General features: G+C 47.1%; 1 protein-coding gene across 1 annotated transcript; it reads right to left on the bottom strand.

Moving 5' to 3' along the window:
- Positions 1-8,704: 8,704 nt before the first annotated feature.
- On the bottom strand, positions 8,705-12,449 carry LOC144147182 (uncharacterized). Its single transcript, XM_077679252.1, has 2 exons — positions 12,218-12,449; positions 8,705-11,034 (listed from the first exon to the last, which is right to left on the bottom strand). Exons 1-2 carry the CDS (start codon positions 12,426-12,428, stop codon positions 9,725-9,727), a joined length of 1,521 nt encoding a protein of 506 aa, XP_077535378.1. The 5' UTR covers positions 12,429-12,449; the 3' UTR covers positions 8,705-9,724.
- Between the last annotated feature and the right edge of the window lie 3,718 nt (positions 12,450-16,167).

The raw sequence follows: 16,167 nt of genomic DNA, 5'->3' as shown, positions 1-16,167 counted from the left end.
GACAGTTGTTTGCTCAGCCCCAAACAAAGGGTATGCCATGTACCGCCGTGTTAACCAGCCAATGATAGCGAGCCAGTGCACAACCAACCACCGTACCAAGTACGCAGCATGTGTTCAGGGGGTTTTGTACAAGCTATCGTTATCGTGCGGGAAAAGCTACATTGGCCAGACCGGCCTTTGTATGAACGACCGAGTTCGAGAGGACAAGCCCTCAACAAAGAATGCTCCGTCAGGACATTTGGCCATGCACCTCCGATATTGCCGCAAGTGTGAAGGGGACTTTCATGGTGTCATTACCAGGCATTAAAAACAACGATTCGCTGGCACGCGAAATCATCGATGCTATGGAAATTAAAGAGGGTGCCGACGATTGTGTCATTACTGCGTCGGTTGCGCAAACCGATAAAGAAAAACTATTTCTGCGCACTGTTGCTCCGAGAACACGTGGCTAGAGCGTATAAATGTACAGCAAGGCGAGGCGTAATAAACATTCATTTGGTAGTGCCAGCGCTCGTGCTTTGTCTTTCGTCGTTGCCTGCATCGCCAGTTAAATTTAGGCTGACCAGTATTTATTAACGTTCTTCTACTCACGTTCATGGCCAAAAAAGGAAAGAATTGGTGCATAACTTCATATTGAAGAAGGTTTGAATACTGCGGTTTTTTTTGTAGTGTGCCCTGATTTCAATGTAATTGTATAAGTTACTGCCCATACTAATAATCTACATTGTTGTCTAGTACGCCTGATATCAGGTGTACTGTAAGTTTATTGCGTTCCGTTTTGCCTCAAGAGCGATAGAAACTGCGCTTGGATAATTGTTTCACTTTAAGTTGCAAAGAGAAACCCGCAAGAACTGTCATAATGCACCCCATTAGCTTCAGGTAATGGTTTGGGTGGCGCGGGACGCCGCAGTGATGAAAACAGGCCCTCTGACCAATGCCTCACTAGCCCAGGTTAGCGAAGACACGGCAAAGATCTAATAAATCCCGCCGTTGCCAGAAAGACTGAAGGCCACCTGAGGAAGTCTCCATCCGCGGCGACAAGAAAGCTTTTTTTTCTGAACCGATTAGAGCGACAAACTAAGATCGGAAGAAAGCGATATGTTTTCGATGACGTCAAGGTCATATTTTATTTCGGCTACCCCACCGTCCCCAAACGGTATGTCCACCTTGCCTTATCGATTATAGATAAAACATTACGAGCCATACCACTGTGTTCTGGTGGGTGAGCATTACCTTTCTAGCTCACGACATAGAGGTATGTGCAAATTTTATTTCTCTGGAACTTCAACGAGGGTTGCTCCTAAGAGAGAGGACTGCACGTCGGTCATGCTTGGTTCCAACACTAGAGCACGAGTGAATGAGCAGAGCACGGCAGGGAAAGTCAAAACACAGACAAAACACAGATGTTAGTTAGAACTCCTCGAAAGTGAACAGAATTCTTGGCTGAGCTTGAAATGTAGCATAACGTGGTGCATGTGCAAAACTTTTAAATTCGCCAAACTCCCAAGAAAAAATTTCTACCCCGACCAAAACGAGAGCCTCCAATTTGTCTCTTTGTCGCCCTAGCTGGGAACCCTTTCGCACAGCCGCTGTGCAATCAATGGGAAAACTAATTAAGAGCCCTGGCTCGGGGAAAGCAGCTGTTATACAGTCGCCTTGCACATGGTTTCCTTGCACTGAAGCACAAGCGGATTCAGTGCAGCCACCGCTGGGATGTATAAGACGCAGGTGAAGTCGCCATATTACCCTCACCTAGACACGCGGTACCATGGCGGGTGCTCAGAGCGAGCGAAGCTACACGAAAAGAGCAGCTTACGTTCCAGCCGGTGAAGGTATACCTTGCGGCACCATGATGGCCTTGGAAGGTGCAGCATTGTAGAGACTTTGTTCCTAATATTTCTACATAACGAATCGCAGGATTGTATTTCAGAAAGTTTCCGAACTATTCCAAACAGCTGAAAATACAGACCAATTCATGATTTCTGCATGAGCGGCACTTTCATTTGCCCTTTTCATTATTACGTAGCGTAAACGGTTATATTTACAGTTGACAGTTCAGACATTTCTCTTCATTAGTGTTGTCGTAATCCTACCCGAACTACTAAAATTCAAATAAAACGTGCTAACCGACCTAGGTTGCTTTCATGAAACTGATGCCACGGGTTGTGAAACACAACGTCGGGAAAGGGTTCAAAAGTGCAACCGAAAAGCATACGACCTAGCTTCAACTTGTGAATTTGTTACATCTAACTATGGTAATGCGTAAGCATTCATTGCTAAGTTGTCCAAACTGCCAACCGTATATGGCCTCGTATTGTGGAACATTGCATATCTTGCGAGGTTTGCGCGTTTATTTGGTGTAAAGGATAAAAGAATATTTTTTTGTGCGAGAAAAAACATTAAGGCTAAAAAAAGCTGCCCAGAGTCACCAAATCAAAAAGTTATATCGTACGCACCGCCCTCGCATCATTGCAGCCAATGACACCAGAAAGAAACAAACAGACAAATGGAAGAAATCCCGGAAAAATCGCAACAGACTAACCGGTTATAACTTCTCAAAATAAACATTTGGAAATTCATTTACGGATTTAATTATTTCATTGGTTTAAATAAACCGCATCCGCCGAACAATTAGGAGCACATATATTGTACCCAATCAATACGGTATATCTTTAAGCAACCCTACCCGGTAAGAAAAAAAATGACAGCGCATCTTCTCTGTTCATCGCAAATGTCGAGAAAGACGGAAGTCATCTGTCGCCCCTGGCAAGCAAATGCCTCCCTTCTCTTTCCCACTCACCTCTCATGCTGGTCCTCTCCCGTCTCGCACACGCTAGAAGTTTACTCGACTCAATTTAAATTGAGACCCGCCGCGGTGGCTCAGTAGTTAAGGCGTTGCGCTGCTGAGCATGATGTCGCGGGTTCGATTCCCGGCAACGGTGGCCGCTTTTCTGATGGAGGAGAAAAGGAAAAATGCCCGTGTGTACGAGATTTCGGCGCACGATAAAGATCCCCAGGTGGTCAAAATTAATCCGGAGCCCTCCACTACGGCGCGCCTAATCGCCTGCGTTGCGTCGGCGCGTTAAACCCCACAATCAATCAATCAATCAATCAATCAATTTAAATTGACATAGTCGCTCACCGCCCGGTCAATACCTATGTTCGTTCTGATATTTTGGATATTCGCCCTTTTTTGTTTGGCAACGAACTTCGCCTACGCTATGATTGGTTAGCCCAACCAGTCTTCCGGTTTGGGACTTCCGGTCCGCCCGCCGCCGCTGTTTACCTACGACGCGGGCAGCGACTGAGTTCGTTGCGGAAATAAGAGGTTGGTGAGAAGTCGCTCGGTCGTAATTTTATCCGCGTGAGAGTTACACCATGAGCAGCGAGTACTATCGAGCGTTGGACATCACGGCCAGAGAGAGGTACCGTCAAAAGTTGACTTTCAACGGGGAAGAGCTGCCGGACCCACTCGATCCACCGCTCCGTCAACACGTGTTTGTGACCGACTCGAGGCGGTTGCCTTCGGTGCACGTCGGCGACATCTACATGTACCTCGTAGAGGGTACATGTTTCTACTCTAAAGAAGAGTTTAAGAGTTTCAAGCTTTCCGACGGGTACAACAGCTTCATCAGCGGTAAGGTTCGACAACTGCGCTGCTTCAGTGCAGCTTTCGGAAGCAGCGCGGTAGTGCTCGTCGCTGCCGACGTCGAGGCCAGCCAGACCGTCAAAAAAGTACACCAGCCCTGGACTCTTGTGAAAAAAGACGGCACCGTAATCAACGCCCATTGCACTTGCATGGCCGGGTAAGCGTTTTTTTCTCAACTGCCAACTCCGAGTTGAGTAGACGCGCCGTGCTCGCGATCTAATGTGTATGTTTCGCTGCAGTCTGGGTGAGGCGTGCAGTCATGTGTCGGCGCTGCTGTTTCGCGTGGAAGCCGAGGTCAAGCACGGGCTCAACGACCCATCGTCCACCTCAGTGGAGTGCCGGTGGATTTGTCCGTCCACGTCAGTAGAGGTATGATATGGTCATTCGCGTGTTGCCGTCAAAAAAAAAAAATTCACTCCAACGCGCGCATAAGTGATACGACCAGTTTGTTATCTAGTCATCTTGAAAAGGTGTTCGGGAAGTATTATTCTAGGAGAAAGCGTAACTTCATTATGGATTTGTCATGCAGGCTGCCCAAGTTGTTGACATTCAGTTTGTCAAGCCAGGAACTCAAAGAAAAATGAAGTGTTGTGGGAACCCAGCCGCAGAAGCCCGGCAGCAGCATCAGGTGGCCACTGCATCAGACGACCAGGTGCAAAGTTTCCTGAAGAGAGTGAAGGTACGTGCGTAAACCATACTTGGTGAAGTAAGGCAGAAAAGACGGCTGAAAGTTTGTATTTTATTATCACTGCTAGTAATAATACAAATCAACATTTCAAAGATTTACAAATGTCACTATTGCACTTAATTGCAAAATTACGTGAGTACCTTGTACCTATTGAAACCTTGTTTTTAAGTAGGCTCAATCACCCAGGTGATCAATATTGCTGTGTCTGTATATTATACATGCCAATATCCAAACATGTTCTGGCAATGGGTGCATGCACGAAAAGCTTTGGTTGGCTGGGAGCAGAATTAGATTCATTCAGGAACTGTTTTGGCATAACTTGGCAAGAAACATAGTGCGGCCACCTCAAGCTCAGATTCACAGTGCAAAGCTTGTAGCCACACTCCACAGGAGGCAAACATTCGTGTAGTGGATTGTCTTGTGTGCCTCATTCCAATGATCTTGTCTGCTACCTGCGACTCTTACTTTTATCTTTTACCTGTTTACGCTGTCATTTGGAAGCTTATGCGTGCCCTGCAGAATCATCTGCTGTCCTTATGGCCAATTCACGAACAGAAGGGCTGTGGATGACAGCACAGCATTCATGCTAGCAATAAGCTCTAATTTCAAAACGATTTTTAGTGATCATGAGTCATGCTGGTCAGACGGCATTAATTTCACAGCCTGTCGAGCTCAGTAGTTTAATGAAAGTAACAATATAGTTAATTAATAGCTGGAAAATGGAGCAACGCATGTGCGCATTACGATCAGTTTTATGGTGACCTGTCGCCCCCTGCTGTTCATAATAAGTTGCTCATGAAGATGTGCATGGCTCTCATTAGGTCACTCTGCAGTACTGTTGTTGTCTGCCGACTTGATAGTGTAAAATTACAATCATAAAAATACACTGGCGGCCACTATGCTACTGGTATGGATGACCAAATTACATCAGTGCAGTCCATCTGTGTGCAATTCAAATGCGGGCGGTTGACAACAGTCGATTGCGGAATGTTAACGAGAGTGCTCCTGCAGGCTCATAGCGAAGGAACACCCTGAAATATTTTTGCTCGGTCCCTTTTTCTTCCCATTCATAGCATTTTGTCGTCGGCGTGCCCCTACTACTACAGTAAAAGCTCGTTAATTCGAACTCGAAGGGGACCATAAAATTGTTCAAATTAAGCGGAGTTCGAATTAGTGGGAGGGCACTAGAATTGATGAATGGACATCACGCCCCACTGCGCAGGCAGAACCAAAGAAGCCACCCCTGGACTCATTATCGTTAATTCGGCATTATGACACGTTTGTGGCAGATAATTTCGTAAATTATGTTTTGTAAGTAATAATGGCATGCGCCGGAGCACTGGCACCGGGTGCTCAGTGCCCTCTGTAGAAGCGAAATACACTGTTGCAGGAGCGTAGTGCACGCCACGCTGTTGTTTTTCTGTTTTGTTCTTTTGAGTCTTAGTAAATTTGGTTTGGTTTGTATTTGCAACACATTGTAGTCACTCTGGGCCGACTTTTTCTTCCAGGAGCGATGGAAATCGGGGGATCATAGTTCGAATTAACTGTTCTAGACGCCAATGTGTTCGAATTATCAGGAGTTTTCCCCCATTGAAATATACAGGGCTGTGCCAGGACCGGGGCGTGAGTTCGAATTAACGAGATTTTACTGTACTGCTGTCGTTTTCGGAAAAGGAAAATGGCGCTTTGCTTGTGACTCTGAGATGTCGGTAGGTCCCCCCAATACCAAATCTTGCTTTCATGCCTGGTGCAACAATTTTTCCATTTCGGTCAATGCTATGTGGAATGGATCCTGACGCTCACAGCCATAACAGGCAATCATGTGACGTGCCTTGTGCTCTCGTTTTACGCCACTGGTGTTCAGCCTAGCCTTTGCGCTAGTGGAGGCAATCTAAAGGACAGATGTTCTTCCCCAAACATTGTTGAAGCTGGGTAATAGTAATTGATGTTTTGAGAGCAGAGTCTAAGGAGACGTACACTTGTCCCGCAACAGAAGTTGTTACCAATTAATTAGCTTTATGACTGCCCATTGTGTAGCTGCTTGTCCACAATAGTAGTTGTGAAAGCAGTGTGCGTTAAAGGGTTTTTTTTTTCTCAGGAAATAGCTCCAAGCACCCTGCTGCTCTCTTCGGTGACGGACAGCGAGGATACGGATACCTGCAGCGACTCAGACGGAGATCTCCCAGCCGACGGAGATCTCCCAGCCGCCAGTGCCACGTTTCCGAACTCCGTTGTAGAAATGTATGCCCCTCATGATGAAGTGTCGGCACGGGGTTTGCAACTGACTACCCTGCAGTGTGGGCAGATCGAAGTGGGCACGCGAGGTCAGGCCCAGTGTAAAGCCTGGTTCGAGCAAAGACAAGGAAGGATAACTGCCTCAATCCTTGGGAGGGTCCTTTCATCCCGTACTGGACAGGAAGGCATTGTGTCGGAGATTATGGGCTATGTCAAGGCTCCTGACGTAGCAAGTCTAAGACATGGAAATGAGACTGAGGGTGATGCTCGGAGGTCATTCGTCGTATCCGAGGAACAAAATCACATGAACTTTAAAGTAGAGAAAACAGGCCTCTTTGTCTGTCCTGAGAAGCCCTTCCTGGGAGCCTCACCTGACGGTCTCGTTACATGTTCGTGCTGTGCTAAAGCAGTGTTAGAGATCAAGTGCCCCTCAACGTGCAAGGGCAAGAAGCTGCGAGACCCTGCTACTAAGCTGCCATCTTATTTAACAAAGGAGCTGCAGCTTCACACCACTCACCACTATTATGCTCAAGTACAGGCAGAGATGGCGCTGAGTGGTGTAGAGAGAGCCTTTTTTGTGGTGTACACTGGTGCCGACATTAATGTTGAGACTATATGTTTCAACGCTATTTTCTGGAGTGCAGCAGTTGCAAAGGCAGAGATTTTTTTTTTAGCCATGTGTTTCCAGAGCTTCACTCTAAGGATTTGCAGAAGAAGCTCGAAACTGCAAAGAGGTCCTGCGTCTGTAAAGGAGCAAAAGCTGGTGCTGTAGTGCAGTGCAGTGCATGCGGAGCAGTAGCTCATTTAAAGTGCTTGGGGTTAAAACGGAGGCCCAAGGTTTGGGTCTGTTCAGATTGTCAGGACTGCATCGGGGAAGATAAGGAATAGTTCTGTCTTTTTACACTGCAGTGATCTCATTATGAATGATGTGTGTAGGCTAGCATTTTGTTTTTGGCCATACCAACAGACCACCGGTCATCGACTTGTTCAGTGTTGCCTCATTTTAACAGAACTTTTTCACTGTCATGCCCGAGGGAAGACGTGCTCTAAATGTTTTTTGTCCTATACTGCTGGTAACTTACCCCAAAACATTCATGCTTAGTGCACACTTTGTGCCATCCCTTGTCACAGTTTAGTTCAGTTTCTAGATTTCTTTGTTTGTCTCTTTGGTGAGTGTGTAAATGTTTGGTCCTTTGAAACACACGCATAGCCCCGCAGGTTTCAATACGTGCATGCAAACACTTTTTTTTATGGATGCTTGACTGGTGGCTTACATCTGAACTGGTGTTGATGTCAATACTTGTCCACGTGAAGCTGACAGAGCGAGCTGACAGACGCAAACAAACTTGCAACCTTATCACAAAAAGTAGGTGTGTGTAAAAGAAAGAATGGCAATATGGCAATTTACTAGAGATGGGCGGATATTTGGTTACTACGAATGCCCTATCAAATTTTGTTGTATTCAGCATTCGCTCCGAATCGATTTTAAGTATTCAACAATGTTGAATTACTTTACCTCTCCCAATAATTTGGCTTGGATTTCCAGCCAGGTGCCGCAAGCTCCCAACCATTCAACCATGTCGTGTTCTCGACCTCAGTACACGTTTGGAACTGGGGTACCAGTACATATCTGGTACTTAAAGAAACAAAAGTACTAGAACATACAAATGCACAGGTACTGCAGAAAAACTTGAAATTAATAATTGCAGTACTTCTAATAGATAGTCTTGTGGTGTTTGTTGTACTATTTGATTTGAAATTATTCGAGAAAATCATTATTCGTTTCACCTCAAACCCAAAATCTGCTATTTGCCCATGCCCACAATTCACCAAACGTGATAGGAATGGCTAACAGTTATTTTGATTTATCTCTGCCATTGTTTCCTATCACGAGTGATTTCTGAGCTTGACTTTTCTCTTCTTCCTTTAACGTGGAGCACTGTAACAAAGATACAGGTGATAACTGCAGTTTGCATTGGTGGACTCTGCATTTCTGCTTTATGAGGAGCCTTGAAGTCACCGGTGATTCGAAAGCAAGCCACCAAACTTGGAGAGCGGTTTGGAATTAAGAGCATTAGTAATTGCACATGTACCACCGTCTGTGGCAGAGAAAGCAGCCAGAGACAGTCGGGGCTTTCCTGGTTGCCCTCTACGCTACTAGATGGTGCCGCCTTGCTTGTGGTATAACAGTTGGAGCAGGTGTGTGTCATGACCCTGTCGACCAATTGGAACTTCACTTGTACACTGCCACCGCTTTCCTGCTACGCGAGCTCCTTATGCTATCGCCTAAAATGCTTTGCCACTGTTAATGTGCCTGTGATGTCGAACCTGAAATATATGCTTGTCCAAGAAATCTTGTACTACAGTATGTTACGCAAGACAGTAAAGCTTTTTCTGCTCACTCAAAAGCAGCTTTGGCACGAATTTCGTAGCCATTGAATGTAAGCTGCTAAAATTGTATGTGCCCTGAGATTTGTTTGCATGCCAGTAATGTAGGAACATATGACAGGCAGTTTTTTGATCACCTGAATTGGTTTGTTATGAATCATTATTCACGTCAATACTCTTTCATTGTGGAAAAGCCAAATTTTAACAATGCAAGACGCACTGAGAACCACTAGATATGCTGAGTGATTTCAATCTTCAGACCACAGTACACAAAACAAGATGTATAACAAGTAAACATGAGACACTGGAGTGCAGGACATACTGGTTGACTCTTAGCTTCTGGCCTTAAAACATAGTATGCAAAAGAAAGCTCAGCAGCAAGGAAGAAAAGTTTGCACGGAGACTGCTCACTCTCTTGTGGAATATAAAAAAAACAGGTTGGGGTTCATGACGTGTCATTTTGAGGTCGTAGTGCTCAGCCCGCTTCGGCCAGAACTAGTCATGTCCCTTTAATATGGACCCATCTGCCGTCTAAGAAACCTTCCATAATGTTCTCTTCCGTTATTGCCTCAGTCTCAGGTTTTGAACATTATGATTAACTACCACCAGCTCGCTTGCACATTCACTGTAATTTCATAATGGAAGTCGTATATAATAACAATAAAAGGTGAAAAACAGGAACCATAAGGAATTATCTCTTCGAAATAGATCACAGAAAGCTTTGTCCGCTTACACACACTGGAAGCCACGGCGTTCCAGAATTGTCAGCCGTTCTGGCCCACTCCAGCGATGACGGGGGTTTGCAGGTTCAGCAGTGCGGAGCACACAATGAAGGTCTTGTCGATAGTGCTGAGCCCTACATCCCCAGCCTTCTTTACGTACGAGATGGGGAGGATCATTTGAAAGATGCGGAAGGTTTTCAGCCTCTGAATGGTGCGTTCCACGTGGATCCGAGCCCGGGAAAGCTTCCTTGACAGGGCCACTTCTTTGCCTGACAGCTGTTTCTTCCCCTTGGTGAAGGACGGCATCAGCACTGAGGCACCCTTGGCTGCAAGGAGTTCCTCACACTTGAATCCTCTGTCAGCCAAGATGACGTCGCCCTCATCAATCTTGTCCAGCAGTCCGCATTTCGCAGTGAGCTCTTTGTCAGAGACACGCCCACCCCACGCTTTGGAAATGAATGTGATTGCACCTGCTGGAGACACAGCTACTAAAAACTTGGCCGTGTTGTGGTGCTTGTACTGGGAGAAGGTTTGGCTCCTTGCCGACATGAATGATGGCTTGTGGATAAAGATTTCAGAACAGTCAACTGTGCATCGAACGTTCTTAAAAACCGGGTCACAGAATACATCAGGAAGGTTGCGGCGGATAGCTTTTCGTGATGGCCAAATCAAGAGCTTGCCCAGACTGGATGATAGTATGTCCAACCATCTGTGAAAGATCACACTCACGCTTGATGATGGAATTCGGAAACGACATGCCAGGTCCTCGGTAAGCAGCCCAAGTCGCAATCTCATCAGAACCATGACAAGCTGCTCCTCTGGCTCGAGAAATGTCTGTGTGTCGGGCTTCCAGAACGACAAGACAAAGCTTAGGAGAGAATAGAACATGTTCCGTGACACAAGTCCGGTGTAGAATTTTACACGAAGATCATCTCTCAAAGCATCTTTCGTGGGGGTGTTGCTTTCGAGGCTTCTTTGAAGATTTTCATTACAAGCTTTGAAGCCCCTCAATGTTTCTGTCGTCTTTGTGAGCTCTTTCTTCGGGTCACACACTTCCTTCTTGAGGCTCTCATTTTCTTGCAGCAGAGTCTCAAGTTGACTACCTGTCACTTCGGTGTTCGTACCTGAATCAGCTGTTGCTGACTCTTCTGCGCAGGGAAGTTCCTCATGGCTGCACTCTGACTCCTTGGTAGCAATAGCTCTGTCTTTTGACTGGGCGTGTTTGTTCTGTCGCTTCAGACGTTCCTGAAGTAGACCGTGACGAGCAACCTTCTTTGCTACATGTTTTGGAGCCTTGAAAGGGAAAATCGAGGGCACATAGTCGGGATGTGTAGGGTCCTGGGATGGACAGCCTGCAATATAAAAAAATGCTGTAACAGTTGCTCCTGAGAGTGTCACATGAAGCAAAATAAACACGTTCTCGTTAAAAAAAATTTGCAGCTGCCCACACTTCACGACGCGGTAGGCAAAAAAAAAATTAGACAGAATTATCCGGTTTGCTTGTTTTGCAGATAAAAGACGTTTTAATGAAGTTTAAAAATAGGAAATATGATCTCGCCAGTTCTCTACGGCCAGACAGCTGCGTGGTATTTATTGATGTATATCCGCAAACTGGTTCTGGGCGCAAGTATGTAGCAATGAGGGAGTTCAATTTTCTTATTATACTGCCTAACAAAAAGTACAAAAAGATGTGATCGTGAGATGCAGTCTGGTTTGCCAGTGGCCCATCAAACTTCAGCTCGCGCGCGCAAGTCACGTTCGATCCTCGCGACCACGGGCTTCGTTTTTTCGTTCGCTGTCGCCTCTCGCTACACATGGATTCTAAACGCTCAAAGCAACACCAATTGGCGTGTAAAACTGCTCCAAAATCCGCAAGACCGTTTCGAATAAGTTATCGGGACACCCTTCTTTTTAATATCCAAAACATAAAAAAGCAGGCGCGTCGAAGGCGTTGTGAAATCCCCGCCCCCCCCCCCCCTCCCCACCCCAAGACTCAATTCCCTGCGAGCCACATGCGCGCATTTCACCTTAAATTTCCACGTACGTGAACCCTATGCTTCTATGAACTCTCCGTGAACTCTAAGTTAAAGGGCGACGTGATATGTGCGCGCCGTACTCATGACGCTCGGCAACAAATGCTGGCGTCGTGACATTGCCGCACTCGCTCGCCGGCGCGCGGCCCGAACTCTCTCACCGTTTCCTGCCCTTGCATACTATTTTCTCCCCCTGCACTTTGTAAATTTTCATGTGTTTAACTACACCTCCTGCGTCCTATTCTCTTGCCTACACCAGCACAACTCCACCAGCACCCGGTCGACGCGCACGCTGCCGGGGCGCGTTGGCGAGCGAGTACGCCGAATTCACGACGCCTGACGCCGAGCTTCAGGAGAGCGGTGGTGCGCATACCACGACGCACGTTTTCGGGCCGCGAGGCGGAAGGTCCCGAAGCGCACTAAACAGTCTCGGGTCGGGGGAGAGATTTCACAACGCCTACGAGGCGCCAGCTCATAGGCACAACAAATCCGGGTGTCTTACCTGTGATAAAGTGTGTGGAGCAGATTACACTCCTGTCGTTCGGCAGCCACTTGTCCCGTCGAACCGCCTGCACCCAAGCGGCTCTCCGTGACGGATCTTTCGGGAACCGAAACGACCGAATCGCGGACAGCAGGTTCGCCCCTGAACGCTTGCTGCACCCAGGGACTACACAGCAGGGGCCTAGGCACGGTAGTTGCGCTGGGTCACCCATATATTCTTCTAAAGCAACACAATCGAACAAAAAAAATCATCGAACGGGATTGACACGGCCACAACAAAGCACTCCGAAGCAAGCGCTTCGCCCGTACCGGAAACCCGAAAGGACGCTTTCCGGTTGCCGGAGCAGGTGGCGCCCCCACGTCTCAACTCACGCGAGAAAGAGAGAATATGCAGCCAAACTACGAAAGAAAAAAGTGTTTTGTTGGTGCCTCTCCCATTGTAGGTGCTAGCATGTGCCTTGCGAAATTAGAGTAAAAAGGCGTTGCGCTGCTGTGCCCGAGGACGCGGGTTCGATTCCCGCCAGCGGTAGCCTTTTTTCTGACGGAAGAAACATCCCCCTCGCGATGGGCACGATCAAATGCAGAGCATTTCCGGGGGCGCACGAAGTTTAGTAAATTGCGTTACGTTAATGTTGTTGCACTTGTGGCAACTGCTGAGGAGAGAGCGCGGTGATGAGTGCGTTCCAGCCTCGCCGACACCCGCCTTTATCACGCCACGATCGTGCCACGCACGCGCGATGTTGACGTCACGATCACGCCACAGATGTTGTTGATCCCGCGACACGCGCGCCTCACCTGTTGGGCGCGAACCCACCGCGGAGAGAGCGCGCGATGCGAGCGGAGAGTAGGCGAGGAGGAGCGGGGCTGAGGAGAGAGCGCGGCGATGAGTGCGTTCCAGCCTCGCCGACACCCGCCTTTATCACGCCACGATCGTGCCGAGAGAGCGCACCTGCGAGCGATGCGGACTACTACGGACGCCTAGAACGGGTGACATCGTGAGTTAAAGAAATGCTCTGCATTTAAAAAAAAAAACAGGCAAAATATTTGTGCTGGCTCACGGCTAATAGTTCGGCTGCATGCATTTTTATGCGCCAGGCAGTAGACGACACGCTGGCATCCTGATGGCGGCTTGCGCGGGATGAGCTCTGTAGTGGGCCTGATACCACTAAGCGCATACGCACTGTTTCTGCGCGGCGCTGTTAGCATGTTCTGTCAGTAGCTGCAGCCACGCATTCCTGTGTTCCCGCTAAGTGCGATCACCGGAGTACTCGTGGACACACTTTACGTTAAGTAAAAACGTTCTTGTGCTTTACAGCCCGAAAGCAGACCAGTAACGTCAACAAGAGGGACAATAAACAAGCGCTCACTCCAAACGAGTTTTAATGAAAAGAAAAAAAAACACTCATGAATATCTATATCTACATTTTATCACAACGTCAATACCGAAACCATAACTGCAAAACGGCCATGTGCACAAACCCGATTAAAACCCAGTGTCGGCAGACATCGAAACAAGGAAAAAAGACGAAACGATCAGTCATGGGAATATTCCCAATTGATGGCCCAAACGAGCAATCTCGTTTTTTGACAATAGAATGGACGGTACACCAATGCAATTATCCCCTTTGCTTCCCATTACGCCTGCCTGGATAATCTCTCTGATAAGTGCGTGACAATGACGTCTGACATCAAGACTGGTTTTGTTTAGAAGAACTTATTGTTGGGCCAGTTGGTGCATCTTGGTGAATAAACGCGGGCTTTGCGCGAAACACACAGCACATACAAGATGGACTTTCGCTTGCGCTTGTTCTGTCTTTGCCGTATGTGTTGCCTTTCTCGCGCAAAGCCCATGTTTGTTCACGAAGATGCACCAACTCACGCAACAATAGGTTATTCTAAGCAACACCTGTCTTCTTAGCACTTACCCGAGAGATTATCGAGGCAGCTGGAACGGCAGCCGAAACGCACGAAAAAATGCAAATGGAGGCTTTTGACCGTGCCGTCCTGCGTGTGGCTTTGCAAGGCTTATTCACCGTGCACGAATAAAAATATAGAAAACGCACAGTCACAACCATTTAAATTATTACAGAAGTAAAAACCTGTAGCTAAATGCGGAACACATTTTAAAAGTAAAACACTGGGCGCGAAGCTAATTTTAAACAGATGGTTTATTACTCGCGCCAGTTGTTTTGAACAATAGAAGTCCTGAGTACATATTTGCCCAGTGTATACCCTGACTTCATTTTTTATTTATTTGTGGATTGGTGGTCAGAGGCGCTATCCCGGGCGCGGACAACTGCACGTGCGCGTGGTTGACCTTGACGGAACGAGCGCTCCCTTCAAGGTAGGAGGGACGGTACCAGGTGTTCCCTGGGTTTGTTCTCGGAACAAGAAGCTTTGTCATAAAGGCGTGACGCTTTTGTCGCCCGACTGGGTGTTTTCTAAGTGAAGGCGGGGGCAATAAGCTATGCCCCACCAATCACGTTTCTCTTAGTGGAAAGGGGATGAGATAAGGTGAAAAAGCCAAAGAAGCAAGTCACTCAGTGAGTTCAGTCGTTTCTCTTCTAGCTGTCGTGTCAGCGGTGTTTTTTTTCGCTGCCCTGTTTGCGGTTGAGTATCCCTCTGTATCGTTCCTTGTGATGGAAGCGAATGCTGAGTCTCTTTTCTGTGCAGCCAGGGAGAAGATCCAGGCCCTGGATGGCAGCCGTCGAGACCCGGGGATTCGTCGGCGCCTGCTGTTGCGGAACCTGTGGAGGGACTGGGCCCGGCCAGCCAGGAGTGGCTGCTGTGATGCGCCCACTGGAAGCAGCGATGGGGATTCCGTCAAAGTGGAAAACGTGCCTGCAGTGCAGCTTGAAAGCACTTCACCACGGAAGCGCTCTGGAGACCCCGACAATGGTAAGTGCTGCGCCAGGGCGACTTTGCTGCTTTCGCATGCTCTTGCGTTCTCTCGCTAACCGCATTGAGTAGCTTCGAGTGCTTTACGACGTAGGTTGACATTGTTCGTGGTATGTTGCAAGTTGTTTTACGAGGGATTTTTTTTTTTCTTTTATCTCGCAGATGCTGCATTGACGACCCGTTACCCTGCTGCCGAAGATGAAGCCGAAAAGACGGAAGAGCCTTCCTGCGACGATGAAGACGACGACAGCTACCCGGTCACGGGGGCACCGTTCCCGACATCCACAGATGACTACGGGTTGCCGCAGGACGAACCAGTGACGGACCCGGATCTGTCGTTTCTGGACTAGCGAACAGCTTCCTCAGGAGAGAGATGTTACACGATGCAACGCTGGCGAAGTTTAAGCTCTATATCTGGAAGTGTAGCAGAATATAACGCATTTAAAGCGCAGGCATCTTTGTATCGTACACCAACTCGAACAACGGATTTGATTAGATCGGTTACGTGATCAGTCATTGTAACTTACGAACTTTTATTTCCTTTTGTAGGGTGAATGTACATAATGGGAAGAACGAATTCCAAAATGTAATACTTAGAAACGAGAACTTGCCTAGTTGGCTATGGATAGACAAATCAGACATTTAATACTGCAAGTAAAGATAAATACACCACAAAAAAAATGAAATAACATGGGGGTGCTGCGTATACTCAGTGATTTAAGCGTAAATAAAGTACAAAATGACATATATAATCTAAATGAATTACGAAATACTAGATCGTCTATTTAATTGATCCCCATCAATGGATAACAAAAAGAGCACCGCAAAAGGCATTGTTTGCAATAACACAAATAAACGACCAAAACTGAAAAATTACGGTACCCTGCATCCTCCCGTGAAATAAAAAAACTAAAACCAATCGAAAAATAAAATCAATGTAACACTAAAAAGAACCAAAATTTTTCGAATCGAGAAACTTCCAAGGCATGAAAGCATGCAATAAATAAAAAGGGCAAAATTTGGCTGCGGTGTCCCAACGTGCGATATTGAGCG

Source organism: Haemaphysalis longicornis, unplaced genomic scaffold (assembly GCF_048455015.1).
Source record: "Haemaphysalis longicornis isolate Haplotype H1 unplaced genomic scaffold, Haemaphysalis longicornis Haplotype H1 scaffold_7, whole genome shotgun sequence".
Lineage (NCBI taxonomy): Eukaryota > Metazoa > Arthropoda > Arachnida > Ixodida > Ixodidae > Haemaphysalis > Haemaphysalis longicornis.
This window is presented reverse-complemented; position numbering and strand designations above follow the sequence as displayed.